Source organism: Betta splendens, chromosome 12, assembly GCF_900634795.4.
Source record: "Betta splendens chromosome 12, fBetSpl5.4, whole genome shotgun sequence".
NCBI lineage: Eukaryota > Metazoa > Chordata > Actinopteri > Anabantiformes > Osphronemidae > Betta > Betta splendens.
In genome coordinates, this window is record NC_040892.2 from 9353995 (window position 1) to 9374992 (window position 20998).

At 48.8% G+C, this 20998-nt stretch overlaps 1 protein-coding gene and 1 long non-coding RNA gene across 12 annotated transcripts in view; one reads left to right on the plus strand and one right to left on the minus strand.

Annotated features, from left to right (window-relative positions):
* mast4 (microtubule associated serine/threonine kinase family member 4) overlaps window positions 1–20998 on the plus strand; it is a 56054-nt gene that overhangs the window by 3315 nt on the left and 31741 nt on the right. For 7 of the 10 annotated variants that reach the window (XM_055513197.1, XM_055513198.1, XM_055513199.1 and 4 more), the window contains exons 2-4: window positions 3700–3853; window positions 6566–6696; window positions 18483–18514. In XM_055513197.1, the coding sequence (XP_055369172.1) occupies window positions 3700–3853; window positions 6566–6696; window positions 18483–18514 (317 nt within the window). Of the gene's footprint in view, window positions 1–178; window positions 242–3699; window positions 3854–6565; window positions 6697–11786; window positions 11993–18482; window positions 18515–20998 lie in introns of those variants that run through there. The other 3 variants (XM_055513203.1, XM_029168317.3, XM_055513202.1) reach the window with 2 other exon arrangements.
* On the minus strand, window positions 4103–9369 carry LOC114866501 (uncharacterized). Of its 2 annotated transcripts, none has more exons than XR_008696236.1 (3): window positions 9163–9369; window positions 7060–8882; window positions 4103–4390 (listed from the first exon to the last, which is right to left on the minus strand). It is a non-coding gene; the product is annotated as an uncharacterized LOC114866501 (long non-coding RNA). The 2 variants fall into 2 exon arrangements; XR_003787710.2 differs by having other exon boundaries at window positions 7060–7298; window positions 9264–9346.

A 20998-nucleotide genomic window follows, 5' to 3' on the forward strand; every position in this document is an offset into this window, starting at 1 on the left:
GTGTGAGCCCCTGAAGCAGACAGATTAGAGGCACGGTGCACGAGGCTCAGAGGATAAGCACAATCTGGTTAAGGCTCCTCGCTCCCACCGTGGCCCGTGTTTATCCCGGGTCCATCTTTGGCGTCCGACCCGGTGAGATGAAAGAGCATTTGGAGCGACGCGGGCGGCTCGGTTTGCTTGGTGCCTGAACAAAATGTCTCTGGGCCGACGTTCACCTGCAGGATACTCGGAGGGAGGCAAGGTACGATGCAGTGGACGGTTGGTCGCGTTTATATCGACCCTGCAAGACGGAACTGAGGGCGGGCTGTGATTCATACAAGTCCGGCAGCGTTAAAGTGGTGTTTACAGTGGTTACAGTGGCTTAAATCGCTTTTATTTGAAACCTAAACGTCCCGCCGTCATGCAGCTGCTCACTCGCTGCTCTTGTTTTTCATCCCAGTTGTGCATCATGGCCAAAATGTAAACAGTTGCTTCCGGGCCTGAGGCCTTGGCGTTCACCAGGGACCAGAGGCATCAAAGCAGTGGATACAGGCCCTTTGTACAGACGTGGGATCGTATGAATCACCTTCAATAAGACTTGAATGTGTTGATTGAGGGCAACGACAGAGTTGCTTAAAAAAGTCATGCAAGCGTGTGAATCTTCACGATAGTTTATTTTGACACCGTTAATTGTATGAAACGGGAGCAAGGAAAAAAACTGCTGGTATTTTTCCCAGCGATAGGTCAAAACAGGAAACCAAATTCCCATGTGAGAGCGCACAGAGTTCAGATCCTCCAAGGCTCAAAGTTTCTTCAGAGGATGAAGGCAGAGTGTCAGAGCGAGGAGATGTGTGGAGACTTTCAATCAGCCGCTCTTAAAAGTCTCACGGTCCGAGTGGAACCGGTGTCCCTCATAAGTAAACAGGGGGTCAGGGGGGATTTTCAGCCTGGACTGGGATGTGGGGAGCGAAGGCAGATGTTGGGTGAGAAGAGCCCATCAGTGACCCCTGCACAGAGTGTGCTGTCATTCTAAACATGAGGCCTGTAGCCCTTGACCCTCGGTGACTTTGACTCAGACGCTGGTTCCAGAGGATCCGGGAACGAAACGAAAACGAGGGAAGTGACGCCTTAAAGATCACAGCGATGACTGGAAAGAGGACGAGGAGTCGTGCTTCTTCCTGTGTTTCTGTTACTGTAAATGTGCTCAAAGTCTTAACAGCCGTAAATAATCTCACTGAAGTGATAAACGGACCGTTCCTCATTTGTTTAGGAGGAAATCATGACTCATCTCTCAACAGTAGCAGGAAAAGGCCAGTTTACTGTACGTTAATGCTGCTCTGCTGGAGACCGTGTGTGTGTGTGTGTGTGTGTGTGTGTGTGTGTGTGTGTGTGTGTGTGTGTGTGTGTGTGTGTGTGTGTGTGTGTGTGTGTGTGTGTGTGTGTGTGTGTGTGTGTGTGTGTGTGTGTGTGTGTGTGTGTGTGTGTGTGTGTGTGTGTGTGTGTGTGTGTGTGTGTGTGTGTGTGTGTGTGTGTGTGTGTGTGCGCGCGCGCGGCAGAACCAGGCAAAGGAGGGAGCTTAGCCGTAGGACCTCTCCCCACGTCAGTGCTTCCCCTCTTGGGATAAAGCACAACTTCTTCTGCCTCCCACCAGGCCCACCATCCGCCCCCTGCACACCAAGCTGTGGACGTATACGCCGCTATAGAAGCAGTGGAGCTGCTCTTGCCGTTTCGTCTCTGCTGCTCAGGTGGACGTGGTTGGCGTTTGATCAGGAGTCGGTCTCGTCCCCCACTTCTGATGCTCACGTGTACACGGTCGGCGCTTGGACCGGGTCCCCGTCTTGGACGGGACCTTATGGACCAGCCCCGCTGAGCCTTGGCCGCTCCTCCCGTTGGCAGCTTTGAGGCAAAATGTGCACTTTCCCAGAAGAGGAGACGATCAGGTCTCTGTACCGCCAGGACGCCCCTGTTTGTGTAATTTAAATGATTGTTTTCAGGCAACAATGATGGTGGTTGATATAAAAGAAGAAAAGCTGCTCGTTGCAGTTTTTCTTCATCTGCTCGGCTCCACGTGTTTGCATTCTGCCTCTTCGTTGGGACAACAGAGGCGTGTTGGTAGTGGTGGAGGGGGGCGGAGGAGGAGGCGCATCTCGCCTACAGGAGAGCAGCCGCGGTGGGTGAAAGGGCCCCGGCTGCTGCCAAAACAGCGAGCGCAGGTCCGCTGGGAAGACCAGGCTCACAGTGAACTCACTGCAGCGTGTTTGGTGTAATCAAAAAGGAATTTGAAGGGATAACAGCCGTTATTTGGTGCAGATGTTTCTCCTTAACAGAGGTCACTGAATATTAAACCGACGCATGGCTTTATAACTACATACCCAGAATCCACTGCCCGGCTTTTGAAGGTGTGTTGGGTCAGACAAAGCCAAAGCTTGTAATGATGAACGTATGATGGTGTCGGTTGTGGCAGTGTCGTCTTCTGCATCCGCCCAGATCCCCACTGCAGCCGCGCCCTTGGCTCGTCCGACCCGCTTATATTTATTCAATATCCTCCAGGGAATTTCAATGTATCTGGTCCAAACGCCCACTTGGACTTGTGGAAGGACGGACTGCGCTGCGTTTGGACACACTGACTATGGCTTTTAATTATCTCAGTGTGTTTGTCCAAACATTTCTAAAGTCTAATGGCAGTAATTCAACCATGCGACTGTTCCTGAAGGCGGTTTGATGGTTCTGATCAGATAATCTCACGTCACTTTCAGAATCGTCAAATCCTCAAATTCAACAATCATTGGATTAAGACCAAGTTTTAGTGTCTGTACCTTTTTAATGTTTAAACCAAAGTATCTGTTGAAATGTAAAAAAGTTTCATTTTGTGAATGAACGCCAGCATTGAAATTGAAAACCTGGTTGTACGTAGAGCAGATCAGCTGTTAGTTTTTGCACAATGTGACTCTGATCAAGTGTCAGTGGGACAATACGCAGAAAGTAGGTGGAAGCTGAAGGAGCCCATTGAAACCAGACCTGCATGTGTGTGGTTGAATAATCCTCTCGTCTCGTTGTGCTGCACAGTTTCTGGCGCCGGGGTGTTTGACAGTAGCTGAGGTTCGATGCAATCGCGTCGCTGGGTGTTTGGCCGTCGCTGCCTGTGCCTCGGCGCCGTTGGCTGGCTCAGTGTTAGGTGGTGGGTGTTTGTGCTGGACAGTGGAAAAGTGCAGTATTTATATCGGCGCGGATAAAGGGTAAAATCGACGTTTTCACTGTTGAACTGAACAGAAACCACTTGATGTGGCCTGAATGCTAGAACCATGTTTATTATTACACTGGACCTGATGCCACTAGGACTGTGAACACCCCCTTCACGCTGTGTTGTCCTCTTGTTTCCTTGGATCTCAGTGACTGGACTGTATTAAAATGAGGCAGTACTGTCACGTGAGGCCGTGAATGCGCTTCCACCCTTGCATTGCGTAACCGCTTTGTGAACTACATAATGTGCTAAGCTGAGAGTGTGATCATAGTTTGGAGAACACCCCGGGAATCCCCCTCCTACATACAGAGCCCTGCCCGTAGGCTTAGCCCCAGTTCAACGAGGCTCCTACACTGGTTTCCTCCCATGCGCCTTGGGTTATTGATCTCAAGAAGCAGCAGCATCCTTTCATTAATGTTGTTGTTGTTGTTGTTATTATAATTTTTGTGTTAATCTACTGCTTTCCGCCCCCCCAACAGCTGGACAACATCCTCTACCCTCCCTCCATGTCCTTCAGGAAGTCCAGTAACCCAGAGCTGACGTTCGGATTAAGCCCCGCGCTCAAACTGAAGCTGCATCTCACCGAGGATGGAAAACACGTCCGCAGACGGAGCCTGGGGGGAGGCCTCACAGGTAGCCGCTCCTTTATGAACTGACCACAGCAAAGGGGCGCCGCTAGAATAGCTAGTAACTCACCAAGCTTGGTCGGACTGTGTGCACTATATTAGTTTGCTTTTTAATATTGCAGCCACGTGGACGTTTGTTCATTTTAGTCGACCCAAGAAGGAGAGAAATGATCCCGCTAACATTAATCCTTATCGCGATCTGTCACCTTTAAGGGACGGACGACTCCTAATGGGGAAATATTAAAGCAGACTCATTTATCCTCATGACGCACGCTGCTGTTCTTACACTGAGCCTTATGCAGCTCCTTCACAGAGCAATGACTGAACCTTATATTCACGTTACTCCAGATGTGAACGAGCACTGTGACATATTTCTCTTTGTGCTTTGACCATATGTCATTTTTACAACTTACTATTCATGAATAAACATAAAGCACAACAAAATGAGTTTCAAGACGTTCCCTCGTCCGCTGTTGGTGCAGACCAGTTGACCTTTTCTTTGTGCATCCCTCAGGCCTGGACCTGGTAAAGTCCTACTTGGAATCTGCAAATAAGGAAAAACATCAGCTGACCTGCTTATTAACGGCTTTGCTTACAGCCATTAGCTGTTTGTTCCCGTTGGGAAATGCCCTGTGGTCCAGTCAGCAGCAGAACCGGGCTTATGTAAAGTTGTAGTTAGTTAGTGGTCAAGTACAGGATTCAGTCTGCTGAAATGGGGTCCGACTCGTAGAATAATTCCTCCCTCTGGATAATCGCTCCCCGTCGGCTTCTCTGTTTCGACTGCAGCTTTGTTGGCAGCGGCACCTCGGGCCAACTGGTCTTTTTAAGAACACGCCACATAAACAAACATTAACCCGAAACAAGCTGAGTGTCACAGCTTGTTTCTGAAGGGCGAGCTTGTTTTGGGCTTTTAATTATTGACTCTATAGATACTTTGCTTCTGCAGACGCCATGAACAATAGACCCCAATAGAAGCTAAATAGAAGCTAATCTGTGTCGGAATGAAAATCCTCAGAGCCTTGCAAGCATGTGCAGAAATCCTGTTTATATTATCATAACTCTTGTGACATGATTGATGCTGCAGAGCGGCACTGGAGACGGGGGCATCTGCACAAGGTTGGGGCCGCGTGCTCTGCCCTTGAAAAAGCCTGAGCTGAATGTTGATTTAAAACCTGAAAAAGCGGGCGATCGGGAGTCGGGGGTGGAGCTTTTGTCGAAGTGTCGACTAGCGTCTGATGAGAGATTTCCGTTTTGCCGGGATGTGATGGGCCCAAGTGAGGAAACCGGTTCCCACTCAGGAAGGAAGAGCCATGAATTTCCCTCCTCATCCTGTTTAGACTGTCTTTATTTTCTCCTGGTTTCCTCGCTTCACTGTTGCTGCATTGACTTGATATGGTCAATGATAGAATGGGGGGGGGCAAGTCTGACTAGATGTGCCAGAATCTCTCTGTCGGCGAGAATGAGATGTTGGCAAAAATGTATGCATGTGATTGAAGGGGAGACGCTTCACATGGCTGCAGTATCCAAGCTTCATGGTTATGATGTGAGTAAAAACAAGAAGAGGCATCTCATCTCTGAGACAAACATCTGTTTAAACATTGCATATAGAATTCATTTGTTAATACTTTATCGGGTAAGAGATGAGAAGCAAATGAATCTGTAATTATCAGATGGACTTTTGCCTGTTTAGCCTTTTATGGCTCCTCTGTCCATTGAGGTCGCAAGTGTTGAAGGCAGGAATGTCATTTCCCCGGAGATCTTGATTTCTTCTGGACAGACAGACACTTGCTTGAGATCCTAGCGATAAGCTAAAACCAGGTTAATCCAGGTGAAAAGAACGACGGATGCTTCGTTTTGTTACTGATTCACTGAACTGAAACCGCAGAATGCCGCTGAGCCAACGTCGTTTCAGAAATACGACACTGGTTGAATTGTTGCTCCTGGTTTGTGAATCTCCCTCAACAGCTGTGATGTTTCTTGAAAACCCAGCAGGTGGTAAATCAGAGCAGCGTTTGGGCCGTATTACGTGTGTGGAGTAGTGTCCACTTAGTCTCATTCCTCACGGTGCCCGGACTGTGGATCCTTTCCTGTGTTTACTTCAACAGGAAGTGGAAACATACACACGTGGATGAAAGATGGTGAATGATTTATCGATTCATGCGCTTCCAGAGGTGAAACGGGAGCAGCTAATCCAAACACTGGGACCGCTGGTGTTCTGGATCACGCTGCCTGCTGTTGATGAGGTTTGGATGTGACGGAAGCGGCTCTCGCTGCCACCTAGCTGCCAGATCTGGAACCTGAACGTCTACTGTAATAATCCTTGTAAACCTGCAAACTAGAGGCTGCAGGTGCGTCCACGGCGCTGTGTTTACGAGCGCGGATCATCTCTTAATGGGCTTTTCCGCCCTCCGGTCTGACTTGGCCTTCTGGCGTCCTGCCCGATGACAGAAGGTCACAGTCAACTTAACACTCGCTGCCGCGTTGGACAGAAACCGTTTCCTGGTTCGCTCCCTTTCATTGTGAACCACGGATGGTGGAGTGAGGGCTGGTTTGAAAGTATTTTTAACTTCCTCCTTTAAAATTAAGCGAAACTACAAATACATAGAAAATAACTTGATAATGACAACCTGAAGTGATGTAACATTCTCTAGAAGCGCTTCTTTCTTTCCCTTTCTTTTCCCACTCACTGAATGCATCGTTTCCTGTTGTCGCCCTGCAGGGAAATACCTTCTGTTGCCCCCCAACCAGCTGACCCAGACAGGATGGCAGCCGCCGTGTGAGGTCTCCAACCTGGTGCGGATGCGTTCCCTGAATCTGGGAAAGTCAGACCCCTCCCTCACCTCCAGCCTGGTGAGTGCGTCCTCCATTAGGTGGATTTAAAGGACGGATTAGGTGGAAATGCCTTCTGTGTTAGATGGAACCAGTAGCAGAGGCCACTTCGCTTTCCTGCCGGTCCGCGTATGTTGTTGTTTGACCGAGGCTTTTTCAGTTTTAGTTCAATCAGTTAGAGAAAAGATTAAATTAAACTCTAAAGCCGACCTCTGCTTTATTGAATGGCCTGTATGTTTGCTTAATGGCCGTCATCCGTCAGCGCTGCAGGTTTACAAAGCTCTTTTCTGCATTGTTTCACGAAACCTCTTCCTGAATCCAGTTATTTGTGTGAATGCAACACAACACAAAGGACGGTTTAAGATGCTTCGCATTTCAAGTTACCTGCAGACAGGAAGTGTGCTGGCTACAGCAGGAAGACCCAGCGTGGCCCAGTCATTCGTGACACGATGACATCATGGACGGGGCCGACCTTCAGCCCGCTCCCGCTCCACTCCCCTCCCTCAGATCACACTGATGGGAAGCCTTCGTGCGCTCCGTCGTGATTTTGTTGTCGTGGGGAGCGAGATGCAATCGAAGGCAGAGGTTAATCCCATGCTGTACAGCTATGAGTCATCCCCAGCCTGCACAGAAAAGGTTAACGCAATAGAGGCACATGTGCTTTTTCAATCAATGCGAGCCTGACATTTGCACCGTGAGTGGTCTGAGTGGGTCGACCCAGAAAAGTGAGTCAAAGCAGAGAGGACGCGGCGACACCGTTTACAGCAGAGTCTCTATTAAACATCCACACAGCGCTGTACTCGCGTCTAACGCTGTGAAGGTACCTGAACTCACTGTCTACACTGGGGGGCACTAGAGCTTTTTTAGTACTTGGAGCCTTGTATGTGTCGCTGATGAATCCCTGTGCTTGTTTTGCCCTGTGGGAAGAATTACCCCATGATTTCCTGCAACAGTCGTCCTCCGATGGTTAACTTCTCCCGACTGTGTGTTAATGGAATTTAAATTTCACATCTCGAGGACCTGAATCGTCCTGGTCGGGATTTTGCCGGACTCTTAAGGGGCTCCGTTCCCATATTAATGTTTTATGCCTGGAACGTTTAGTTCTTAATTGCGAGTCGTTAACACGCAGCAGAAATCTGAGAGCTGATCTGGGATTCATCCTCATCAAGGACACTTGAGTAGGAGGGATGCTGGGCCTCCGCAGGCCGGGCACTTTGTGGGAACAATGGCTGCTAATACTCTGCAAGCGTGCAGCTGCGGCACGCGGAGCCCACGTTCACGCCGAGCGCAGACAGAACCTGCTGTGCACTCGCGTTGCGGCCGAGGATGCGGAGGCACGATCAAAGAGAGATGGAGCCTGTCACTTCCTGGATGGAGGGCTCCAGGGAGAAACGCCTAAATAACAAACCTACAGCCGCTGCTCAGATACGGATGAAGGCGCCGCTGCATCATAACTGAAGTCGCCGAGGCCCTCGAGCTTCATCTTCGCCCCACGTCCTGAGATGCTGCATGGGTTTATTAGTTAAAGCCAATCTGTTTGCTTTTCAGAGTAGGCTCCCGTAGCAGCGAGCACGTGTGCGGCTGGTTGCCGGGGCGGTCGCGTCGGTCCGTTGCCGCGGTGACAGTGATGGAACGCAGGGCTGCCAGCGCGGCAACGGCCGCCGCATCCAGCGCTCCGAGCGTGAGATTGTCGTCAAGTCCAATCAGTCTGATGTGGCAGGTGCAGCCGCGTCCGAGCCCGTTTCTTCAAAAAGCCGATTCAGCGTTTGTGCCGGGGACACTTTACCGTCATTACAGAGCGGAATTACAAGCGTAGTTAAGATGAAGGATTTCAGCGCGTTAACTCTGGGTCCAACATCCTGTTGTTCAAAGCGGGGCGTCAGCGTGTATTTAAAAGCGGAATGAGACCAGAGCGGCCGCAGGTTCATTGTCATGAGGCAAATCTGCGTCTCGTTGCGATTCAGCATCATTTCTACCGGTGTGAATTTTCATTATGCCCTCGTTTGTTGATTCATTTGCTCGCTAATGAATCGACGTGGTGTTACAGGGGCGTCCTCCACCATTTCCAGCTGTCTGGTCTCGGGCCCTGCGGTCGCTGGACGCCTCTTATTGCTTTTTGCCGCTCCTCCCTCCCCGCGCTCCTCCATCGTGCCCCTGGGTGTGCGCGGCCCCTCCGCTGCCACCACGCATCGCTCTTGACTGTGATGCTGTGTGGCAGAAAATCAATACTTCAGTTCTGGGCCGATATGGAGATAAGACTGTCATAATCCTGATGTCGTGCCTTTGTGGACTCTCATTCTCCCTCATAATTGTAGTCGGTGATGTCCTTCGCTGATATCATTGTTGTAGCAACTGCAGCTTAGGAGAACAACAGAGCTCACCCAAGGTGTGTGTGTGCGCGTGTCAGTGTGCGTGTCCACCTGTGTGTGTATGGACCAACAACAGTCTACGGTTTTTAATATCAGATCACCACTAATGGTAAATTACCTGAGCTGCCACCGGCCCACAGAGGGGGTGGGGGGGGGTGGGGTCAGATACCAAGATGCATCTTATCGATCCGTTTGCCTGCAATGTGTGTTCGCTGGTACCTGCATGACGTAGTCTTTGGTCTTTTCATGCACTCCAGCCTACTGTCGGGTGGACTTGTTTGGCCAACGGTCGCTCGGTCTCCACGGTAACGGCATCGTACATATGAGGCATCGTGCGAGTTTGACCCATGTATGCAAATATGAGCAGGAATTATGTCCTTCGTCTTCTCCGTCCAGAGGTCCGATCACGAGTCAGACAGTGGAAGCATTGATTCTCACTGACCTCCCTGAACAGTCGTGCTCCAACACCATGGTCACGGAAGGAGCCGTAGTTGGAGATTGTCGGATGATTAAACTGTAAAACTATTTATATTTTAATCTGCCGCATTGTCTCTGTCTCGTCCGCAGAGTCTGGAAACTGTTTGCTTTCCAATACCACTCAGCTCTACTCTGAACACGTGGGTGTGATGTAGTCGAGTCCCTCATGATGAAGTCGTTAGTTGTGCGACTGTGTTTATTTGTTTAGACTTTACTGAGGAAATTGGATCATCCATGTGGACTCAAGCTGACGTTATTTTCATCTCGCGAACGCATACATTTACATGAAAACGCAGCTGATGCAGAATTGGAAACGCCATAGGGGGATGGAGACCGATGCGATGCGTCGCTTGTTCTTCCGTCTTCGGGTTCGCTGTCGAGGTTAAAGCCCGGCTTCAGCCAGGCTTTCATCGTGCACCTCCAGCTCAGACAGACGCATTCCTGAAGCGAGCCTTCACATCTGCAGGCCGCCTCTCGCTCCGATAAGCCCGGGCGGAGCGGGGGCCGCGGGTCACTCAATCAGCGCTCGCCGCACGCGCTCACCGCCACACACGGCTCCTTTTCTTCCCTCTCCCCAGAGGAACCCGGCTCGGCCGCCCACCCGCCGGGAGGAAATGAGTCGCAGGCGACCCCTGGACGTCCACCGCGGGCTTTTATGCGGCTCTGCTCCGGGGCCGCCCCGAGAGCCGCCTCAGGACCGCTCCAGATACGACTGTTATTTACTTTGTCCATTTCACTGCGTCTATTTTTCTGCAACACGGGAACGAGCACGCTTCGTCACAGCCGGGCTGTGTTGAATTGACTATTCGCAGCAAAGGAAAGCAGCATTTGAATTCTACCTAAAGCAGATAACTGGAAGCTAAACACTGACCTTCGTGCCATTTGCATGTCATTTATTACAGGTGCATGCAGTGGGTAATGACGTCTTCAGTTGTGCGTTGTCACATTAGGTTGATAAGAACGTCAGCTAAGCTTAGCATTAGCTGACATCAGAGAAATAACATATCATTTAGAAAAAATTAAAATATTAGTTATTCCAGCTTTAAAAAGAGACTTTTATTGTGTAGGAGCTTGTCAGCGCTGGAATAAGACTAATGACCCTTCCTCGCTCCATTGTTAGTCCAATGTGGACGTCTTGTAATTGTACATTTAAGCGTCCGCACGCTGAGCACTGACCTGGAACCAGTCAGCTCAACATCACCGGATTCTTTAATTCCCTCAGGTAATCTGGATTCATTGTTCGGCCTGAAAGAAAGGTGACTAGTGTAATCCTCGTCCTCCGAGGTTTTGAGGGGTTTATTCGAAAACAGTCGGATTACGCGAGCGCAGACCCGCGCGTTCCCACTTTCTGCTTCCTTATCAGCAAATGCCTGTCGCCTCAGGGCCCCAGAGGTCTCGGAACGGGGAAGGCGTTGATGTAGTGGTCACCTGCCGACGGTCTCCTCCTGCTCCAGCGCAGAGGCCGGCTGTCATTCCGGGCCTCACTCTCCAGCAGAAATCATTTGAGCTTGACTGGAGATGAGGAGAATGGAAGGAGCCCACTTAATATTCACAGAGGAGCAGCACAGTGAATAGAAATGAGTGAGAGTGGGAAAAAAAGGCAAAGTTGAGGAGGGGGGGGGGTGCATTGAGCACGGACTGAAACACAATGCGAAATTGCTGGACAGAATTGGCAGCGTGGCGTTGGAAACCATTTATTCCCTGAATGCTAATGACGGAGATCTGCGGTCAGTCGCCGGGGGTCTCCGCGTGGAGCGGAAGCGGCGCGTGAAATCGCTGGAGACGGAGAGCGGGACCCCCCCCCCGCGGTCGGACGGGCGCCGAGCAGCGGGCGGCGCTGGTCCCGAGGTTCTGGCGGCCGGCCCGCGTGTGGTCCCCGCCGCCCACCTCCACCTGAAGTCCAGGCGTGCGTTTGGTTCGGGCTGCGCTGGGGGGGGGGGGGGGCATGGTCCCGGCTGAGGCGGAACAACGCCGGGAAGGATTCCCTCTCGTTTTCATGGTCACCTCGGGCGCCTGAAAAGCGTGGCAGCACAAAGAAATGAGTCCTGGGGCTCCCACTCGTCCCCGGCACCGCCGCTCCTCCTCCACCTCTCATCCAGCCCCACCCGTTGCTACGCTAAATTAGAACTGCCCGTCTCCCTCCTTCCCTCTGATCCTCCCACTTGCGCTCTCTCTCTCTCTCTCTCTCTCTCGCTCCCTTTTCCCGTTCGCCCATCGCTCTCCCCTTCCACTCCTGAAGTTACAGGCGAGGAGCGAGCGCGAGGCGTCAGCTGACTGCCCCCCCTCCAGCCGGACAAGTTCTGGTCCAAGTGTTTAGCAGCTGCTAAGATCAGATTTAGCCCGAGGGAGGGGAGGAGGGAGGGGGCAGCAGCGCGGCAGTGCAGCATGGCTGTGCACCGGTAGGGAGGCATGATCAGCCGGACCTCTGCACCATGGACGAGTCCAGCATTCTGAGGAGACGAGGGCTACAGGTAGGCAGAGCCCTGCACCTGCAGCACGGCTGGCGTCTGTGCTCACGCATGTCTGCCTTTTGCTGCTGCTCTTTAAGGACTTTTCCGACCGCTCTTGTTGGTGCGTGTCCTGCGTGCGGGGGAATCTTACTTGGAGCATTCCTGCCGATGTAGTTGTGGGAACGACGGGAACAGTTTCACTTCTGCTGCAGAGGGAGGGAGAGCGTGTTTCTGGGGGAGGATTGATCCCCGTGGGGGGGGGTTTCCTGAGCTTTATTGACTCTTTTATGATAATGGAGTGCTCACTTGTGCTTCTGCCTCTCAGTCAGGAGTCGTGATTGAGGTGCGGGCTCAGTTTAGAGCGTAACAAACGATGTGCTTGATCGAATCACCGCCGGCTTTACGTGAGACGTGAAAGAAAGTGCAAGCGGTCGACGGGCGGTTTCTTGGAGATGGATTCGAAACCACTTGTGAAATTGTTAATCCAGGACCTTTTTTAGACATGAGTCATGTCCTCCGGCGAACCGTGCAGCGGTTATTCCACAAACCGGACTTGATTTATGATTCTAACTCCGCTTTGAGCCGCTTTCAAACTAAGCGGTAAACATTTTTGCAAAAGCAGCCTTTTTAGGATTCCGCGGAACCAGCGGCTGCCTGTGATCCGCTGCCTTTAATTAGGCTGCGCTGTGGCTTCGTGCCCCGGCGTTTGTTTCGCAGCACACAAAGGTGCAGTGCGTTTCGTTTCCCTCCTGTGATGTTTGCGTCGCACACGTTTGACTTTCACATTTAATGTCAATGTGTTCCTCTGTGATTATGAATCTTGATGAAAACGAGAAGCAGGAGTGCTGACATTCAATTTGCGCCGTTTGTGTTGTTTTTAATGAGTTTCTCTGGAGAAAGCAATAAAACATTTTCTAATTGACCTTCTCTAAAGATCCCAAACAGTCATTTTGGGCACAGTTTTCCCAATCGAGTCCATTGCCAGGCACCAGCAGCTCCTGCCGGGCTCTTCTCTCTATTCACGCGCATCAAAACCCGCAGCCCTCGAACTTTCACGCTCCAAGAGAAACAAGTTAGTTTGTCAGGCAAATGAGCGTAGCTGCGTCTTCCCCGCAATTCCCATTCACTCCCGAGCCAGCAAGGGATGACATCATCCCCAGCCTGAGCGCGTTTGAGTGAATGGGCTGAACTGGACTGATGACATCATAGGCTCAAGCAGAAAAGCCACATCGCTTTAAAATGATGTGAAACAAACGGGCCTCAAAGTTTCAGTTAGATTTAATTTCCTGGAGCGATAAGTGGTGTCTTATCGTTCTACTGGATATGTGTTTGTTCGCTCGCTATCTGAGACTTCGATGCGTGGTTTGCATAATAAATATGAGCCAATGACCTCAGCTCAGCCCCAAACTAAGGCTCAGTGTAGAGAATAAATGCTGGAAGTATTAGGCGTCCGCCCTCAACCACTGAGCAGCCAGCATTTACCTCGCTGCCTGTTTACTTGTCTGCATTATTGATTTGACTGTGAGCTTAATTTGATGGAAGTTTATCATAAATATCTGAAAGAGAAGATAAAACTGAACGCAGACGTTATTAGTACTAAGGAGGAAAAAGAAAACCACTTTTACCGCTGTAATCGATTGTGTCTTATACGCGTCGGACTCTTTTTGACCTGATCTTCAAACACGGAGATCAAGAAGACAAAGCCTGAGCGTGCGTGTTGATTCCTAATGAATGTGACAAGGAGCGCCGTTTATTTTTAGACTTGTCTGGAAACATCCGCACACAAACCTACAATAGGCCGCAGACGTGTTGCTTCCCAGTGTCAGACTGTGTGTTTTCTCCTGAAAGTGCATTAGGTTTGTTGTTTTGTACATTTAAATAGGAACGAGAGCAGGATGTGATGCACTAATTGGTTTCCCTGTAAAAGTAATTACCTTCATTCCTGCCACCGTCCATGTTTTAGTCTGGCAGGATGTGTCGGCTGACCTGTTATTTCTAATGCCGACTGTCCTTGTGGTGTTTGACGAGCATAAATATTGCTCAAATGCGCGTCCAGGTGTTTCATCGAAAGGAGCCGTGGCTCGGAAACGTGTCTGTATATATTTAACAAGCTGCGTCTGTCATCTGGAACACGCACATCTGTTCACCGCCGGCTTCAGACTCGCTGTTCCGCTCGCGTCCCGGTCCAGTTGTGCTTTTCAGAGCCACAGCGTTCCCTCGTTGTGTGCAATTTGTAGGATTTATACTGTGCAGACGTTGATGATGATGATGATGATGATGATGATGATGATGATGATGATACCTGCTGCATACGTCGTCTCAATTAAGAGCAGCCTGTCAGGAGATGCAGCTTTGCTCAACGCTGGATTCCTGCTAAAAAGGCAGCTTCCACATCCTTGAGGACTTTATTGCTAAACCAAACTTTTTGCTCCTATTAATAAATAAAAACAAGAAGAATACTTCCGCAGAAGAGCCGGTCCTTGTCTGTGCAGACCTGACGGCAGAAACGAGCCTCCCACTGATGCACCGTCGTTCTCGGGGAATGAGAGCAGCTTTGTTTAGTTGGAGGAGGAACGCGTCCTCTCTGCTCAAGTGTCCTTGTGCAGCGCGGGGAGCTTTGCAGCTGTGTGAAGAGGGTCATCCTTAAGCAAAGAACAGCGAGTGTGTTTTTGAGGGTTTCGACCGCTTGAGGAGGTCCGACTCTGCAACTTGATGATTTGGTATTTAACAGACGTATAAGCTCCATTCGTTGGTCTTCATCTTTGCGTTCCTCTGCTCGTCGCCTCCAGCTGTTGCCTCCTTCTGCTGCCACTTCTGTCCCCTGCCTTTCGCTGAGCAACGGAAATCCGTCCGCGTTCAGCTCCGATCGACATCACCGCTCATGTCTCTAACATGCGACGCGTAAACAGCGCGCAGAGCATTTGGCATTTTGACTAATAGACTCTCATTAACACCCAGCGGTGAACGAGACGCCACGCAACAGTAGCAAATTGGCAAACCGACCCAACGCGACCATATCGAAAAAAAACGCATTCCTATTCAATATGATGTATATCACTGTGTAATGGATGCTGACTGTGATTAATCTCAGCAACATGAAGCTGCCACAGAGAAGTGATGAGCAGCCTGTAGCTAATAAAATGTATATACTCACGTGTGGAGTAAGTGTATTAGGAGACTGAGGCTGCCACAGACCACAGTGAACTTCATAAAACATGTATGAACCCTTGTTTGTGCTTTCTCTCCCTGAAGCCAATGTGTTTAGTTAAAGGCCATTAATCTGAGACATAGGCTCTGCTTCTGCTCCACCTGCTCTTTAGGCTGTACCACTTTATTAGGTACAGCTTTTCGTTCCGATGCAGCGGAATCAAAACCCAACTCGCTGCTTCGTTGTAAAGTCCAGGCCGCTTTATTTGCACTTCAGGACGCTCTTCAGTCAGTTCAATAACCTCGGCTCCGCCCACTTCCTGCAGTAAACGAGTGGCGAGAGCCGATAACCAGCTGTATTGATCTTTTCTTTAATCTCCACGTAAACCTGAAGCAGCGTTTAGAGGTCTTTTTCTGATGCATCTAGTTTTGTTTATGACGGCTCCTTCTTTACAGCTGCTGCAATGTTTCCCTTAAAGCTGCAGTTTTGGAGCAGTGAAGGTGATGATCTGCCATTTCACCATGTTCTCCCCCCTTTTGCTGTTTGCTGAGCCTGAAACGTGTCCAGTTCTGAACCATTATTTTGTTTTACTTTGTGATGGCGTGAAGCTAAAAGTGAAATTTGAATATTTTTCTATTGAGGTAGTTTATTAGCTGCTGTACATTTCTTCTGAAATCTCTGGTCGTTTGGATCCACCCAACAGCGATGCATTCAGGTAACGTGGGTCATGGGGACTCGATGCGTTCAGGGGAGAACGACAGTGGTCCTGCGTCATTTAAAAGCTTTGGGTTCAGGCACCTTGGTTATGCAGTGACCTTGAATTACGAACTGAACTAGCATCCAACCGCAGCATCCTCGCCTGAGGCGATGGGACTTCTCTGTGTGATGTCACTCAAGGTGCAGATTTGACGACATTATCGCTTAACGTGAGAATGGGGCTTTTCCTGCCAGTCAGCAACAACCCATAGTTAAAGTCAAGTTCACTTTTGATCTCGAGATGTAGGAAAATGTTGAATACATCAAGAGGAATTATTAATGAGGCATTAGACGCGGCCTCCTCACCAGAGCAGCGGCAGCAGCTTTGATGTGCGTCCTGGAGACGAGATGCTGTTGCTAGAAGTCATCCACTGACGTTTAGCCCGTAGAACAATAAACACTTTCAGGTTAATGATGTCAGAGTGTGATCTGTAAAACACCCGCTTAATACGCTTTCATCACCAGTTTGTTTTCCTGACTGGCGCGCTGAGACACGCAGGGTTTTTAGTGCAATTACTGTCTGCTTGTATTAACCGTGTGACAGCTCTGCAGCTTATTAGAGGTAATAACATCTGATGGGAACAGTTGTATTTATGTTACGTATTTGAAAAACACTCATTTACATTTTCCTACTTTTTTTGATGAATGTGTTTATCCTTCCTTTAACTCCTCCTCAGTTCATTCTTTGATCCATCCCTTTGTCCACGTTCACTTGTTTTCCACCTTTTTGAGTGATGCAATTTTGCTTTTGGCCAAAGAAAAATGCAGACATGCAAAACGGGACTCATCTGCGTGACATGGTTTCAGTCTGTCGCCACCTCGGTGTCGGAGCATTGAGTGCTGCCTGTGACACTGCCGGACTCGGGGAGAACAGGAGCTGCTTAGGTTCCACAACACGCCCTCCTCCCCAGAACCGTGTTCCCGGGTTCTGCTGTTCAAGGCCCAGCACCGTGCAGCCTCTGCACAAGGGAGCAGCGCAGGTTCATTCCGCATTCATTGCGCTGGCGTGGCTTGAATTCCCCTGGTTAAATAAGGGTGACCACGTACAGTAATAGAATTCTGACTTCAATGGGTTCAAGATCACATTAACCGACCAAAATTTACCAAAAAGGGAAAAGCTGATTAGTTTTCACAAGCTCAGTGTTTCTGGCGTCGTGGATTTGCATATGCATTAAGAAGAGACCATTATTTATGATTGCTTTGCTGGAATAAGAGCAGTCATTGGCTTCCCAGTGTTCCCAGATGAGGAAACTGATTCTGAGAGGAAAATGATAGAAGGCGGCGCTGGAGTTCGGCCGTGTCTCACCGCTCGGTTTGATTAAATCCAGGTCACGAGGTGCCTTTTGAATACACATAATAGACGCCTTTCTCCGTGCGAGCTCTGCTGACTCAGGATGGTGTCAGACATCAAGAGCATAAGCAGCTGAGTCATCACAATTCAGACCTCCTGAAAATGTTTACAGATGGCGTGAACTGATTGAAATCGCAAATTTGTTTTTTTATCGGCCCATTTTTGGTGGTTTTCAGCTTCCCGCGCCGTGATTGGTGGATAATCCCTTCACTCACGTCATTCCCTCCTGCTAATTAGCGCTGGAGCTGCGGTCATGTCTCCCAAGGAAACTCTGCCCTTGGTCCTCACTGGGCCGCATGAGGAGCCAGGCATTAATCCCTAATTGATAGCAAGGGGAGGCCGGGGCGGAGCACGCTTTCTGCTGACTGGAGCTGCACGCGCACCAGGTCCGTGTCCTCGCCCTTATCAGGACAAGGAAGCATCTAATGATCCAGCAGGATTTGTGATCACAAAACACATCCCGGCTGTTTATCAGCAGCCTTTTACAGCAGGGAGGATTTGAAGCGGTTACAGTCTCGCCGCCGCGATGGCGATTGGAGCTCCGATTAAACGGACGCCGCTGCCGAGTCGGCGCCCGTCACACGAACATAGGCTGCAGCAGCATCGCTCTGTGGGCCGATCAGACGGTGGATCCGTGAGAGGCGGTACTGCGTGTTCCCTGGAGCGTTCTCACGAAAATGTGTCGCTTTGAGTTCTGTGAAAGAGCGGCGCGATGATGTAAGTGTGGAAAAACTGACTAGAGCAGCGCTGTGTGTGTGTGTGTGTGTGTGTGTGTGTGTGTGTGTGTGTGTGTGTGTGTGTGTGTGTGTGTGTGTGTGTGTGTGTGTGTGTGTGTGTGTGTGTGTGTGTGTGTGCGTGCGTGCGTGTGTGTGTGTGTGTGTGTGTATCTCACAACGCGCCATGTCAGACGTTTGTGTCTTCACATCCCGCCACAGGTCACTGCAGCTGCACTGGAAGCAGTTCTTCAGTCTCGTGTGTTCTCATCACGGCCTCGGTTTTGTATTTTGACAGTCGGTGCCTGCGTTCACCTTTGACCTCTGCTGTTGCTGCTTCCTGCTGTAGCCTTCACAAACCGACTTTTAATTGTGTTTATAACAGAAATATTGTGAAGTGAATTAGCAAAAGTAGACTGATAGCAATTTAAATATAATAATAATATAATAATAATAAATAATAATAATAATAAGTGAGATGCTTTTGACTGTGAAATGAACCTGTGTTTTTGTACTCCTAACTTTCTCTATTGCTGTTTGCAGAAGGAGCTGAGTCTACCTAGAAGAGGCAGTTTGTAAGTAGCCACATACACAACACGAACATTTAACATGAACACATGAACATCATCTGTAACTTGACTCTTAATCTTAAACTGTCATGCACGTTTTGAGGTGGCATTTATTATCAGACAGACATGAATAGAACAAACACATGGAACTGACGCGTGCAGCTCTCCTGTAAATCATCACTTCGTCTCAAACCAGAATTTTTCTTTATTGCTGATTATCACCTGTCATTGGTTACTTCTTCTCACGTTGGTTCAGCATTGCAGTTTTTGTTTTTTTTAATGCAAAATGTGCGAGTATGATTTCTTCACAGACGATCTGTGACATTTTGCTATTGTCACACTGACATAACCACAATAAACCTGTGTTCTTTGGTGTGGGGGGGTTCGGGTACAGAAATGCCTTTTTTTTTTCTTTTTTTTTTTTCAAATTGAACTGAATTGACTTAATCCAGCATCACTGTATACGACTTGACTGAAGAAATGATGCATTTTAGATGTGTGAGGATTAAAGCGTGTCCCTTTTGACTGCAGTCTGGACAGAGTTGGTGTACAATGCTGTAAGTTTAGTCTAAAGCCGAGCCTTTACTTTAACAGGCTGCTGTTCAGTTTTCTATTCAGAGCACTGGAGGCTTTAGTGACCTTGGTAACCATAGCAATAGTGTTTGGCAATGACAAAGTTGATGATAACTGCTAGCTAATAGACTCATTTCCAACATTGGAGATAACAGCCGAGATCATTGACCAACACATACTTTGCAAGACAAATGCATTTATCCCCCTTGGTTTGTTCTAAAGCCTGTAATGTGAGTGCTCTCACATGATTTCAGGTGGCTGAGGTCAAATGGTGACGCTGGAGCAGAATAAGTAGTAAGCTGAGGTCAGACTTGTTAGTTTTGCGATAGTGATGTGTAACCTGTAGCCTGCCTCTAATCACAGAAAGCAGGAGATGCTCAGGTGGTGTCTCCGACGACGAGCCCTGTGCTCGCACAGAATTTCCTGTGACAGGGAGCCATCTACTGAACACTTGATGCCATTAATAACGCTGAACGTTTCCGTCGCTACACACTGTCTACTTCCTGAGCGACGTTTATTGTTGTAATTCCCTCTCCGCAGCCACAACAGTGATGGATAGCGGCTTTTTTGGATTATGTCATGTGTGAAGCTGTCAACATGAGTCATTCCTCTTGACTGACTACTGGAGCCTATTTATAGTGTGACCTTAATAGCTGGAAGTCTTGAGCCCGGTCCAGTTAGATTGCTGAGAATCGGTCATTTGTCTGTGCTGGCAGGTCAAGACACACCTGTTGCATGTGTTGACCGTGTTCTTGGCTCTTATTTCCATTTCTCTCAGTAATCAACGCAGAAACGCGGCTCCAGCGCTGCTCCGCTACTTCAGCTGCTGCCGTGCAACAGGATATTACACAGGACGTGTTGACTGTTGGCGCCGTTACGCCGTCTTTTTATGGCGATATTCAATTTAGCAGATGCTGTCAGCCATCGTTGATGAACTCGATCTCTGGAGCGCTCGCAGTCAGTGGGTTTGTCGTTTACTGAGAATTTGTAGCTGCAGCACTCTGACTTTTAAAACCGGCAGCATTCGCTCCGTTGCCAAGTAGGAAATGCACTCATTGACATGTTATTGTTTGACCGATCAGGTCGTCTATGCAAGCGAGATAATCTTCTTCCAGACGTTTTTTCCCGTTTTGATTTCAAGGCAGCAACAAGTTAACTGACAGAGTTTGAGTTGAAAATTCTTCACGTCTTCATCACTTTATCACGGGAGATACCGCGTCCTCCTGAGGCCCTGAGCTATTTACAACAGAAATAAAGTGGCATTACCTGCATCATTAAAAACACAATGACAGTAAAAGATGGCACCAAATGCCAGTGTGTGGTTTATAAATACTGTCTCCATCATGAATATACAGTAGTCCCATTTGTTTTAGTACTTGAAAGCCATATTGATAAAATTAAAATTCGAATGACTCCAACAGAGGTCACGCAGTCAAACCTTTTAGATTTTAAAAATATTATATCAATAATAATAATATCAGCTGGAAGAAACGTTTTGACATAAGCCACACAAACCAGAGCTTAAAACCGTCAAATGTCCTACACTCCCTGAACACCTCAACCGTATTATTACTATTATTTGTATTATTACAATATTACAAACTCGCGTGGCACCTGAGTATTTAGTTGTTTAACAGCTGAGCTGTGGGTTTATAGAATTTTTATACTAATTGGAGTCCGTAAAGTCATATCAATGTTGTTTGTAGATGCCTGTACTGACCCCTAGTGGTCAAGAATTACCTAAATGACGTCATGCTAAGCTAAATGAAAGCCAATAACTCGTGTCCAGCCCTGTTGGCAGCACTTCACTCACAGTTCAAATCATTGTCTGTAGAAATGACCTCAAACAACCTGCAGCCTTAACTAATACATCATATTATTTGGGTGATTAAGGAGTAAATGCTTTTGTGTTACTGG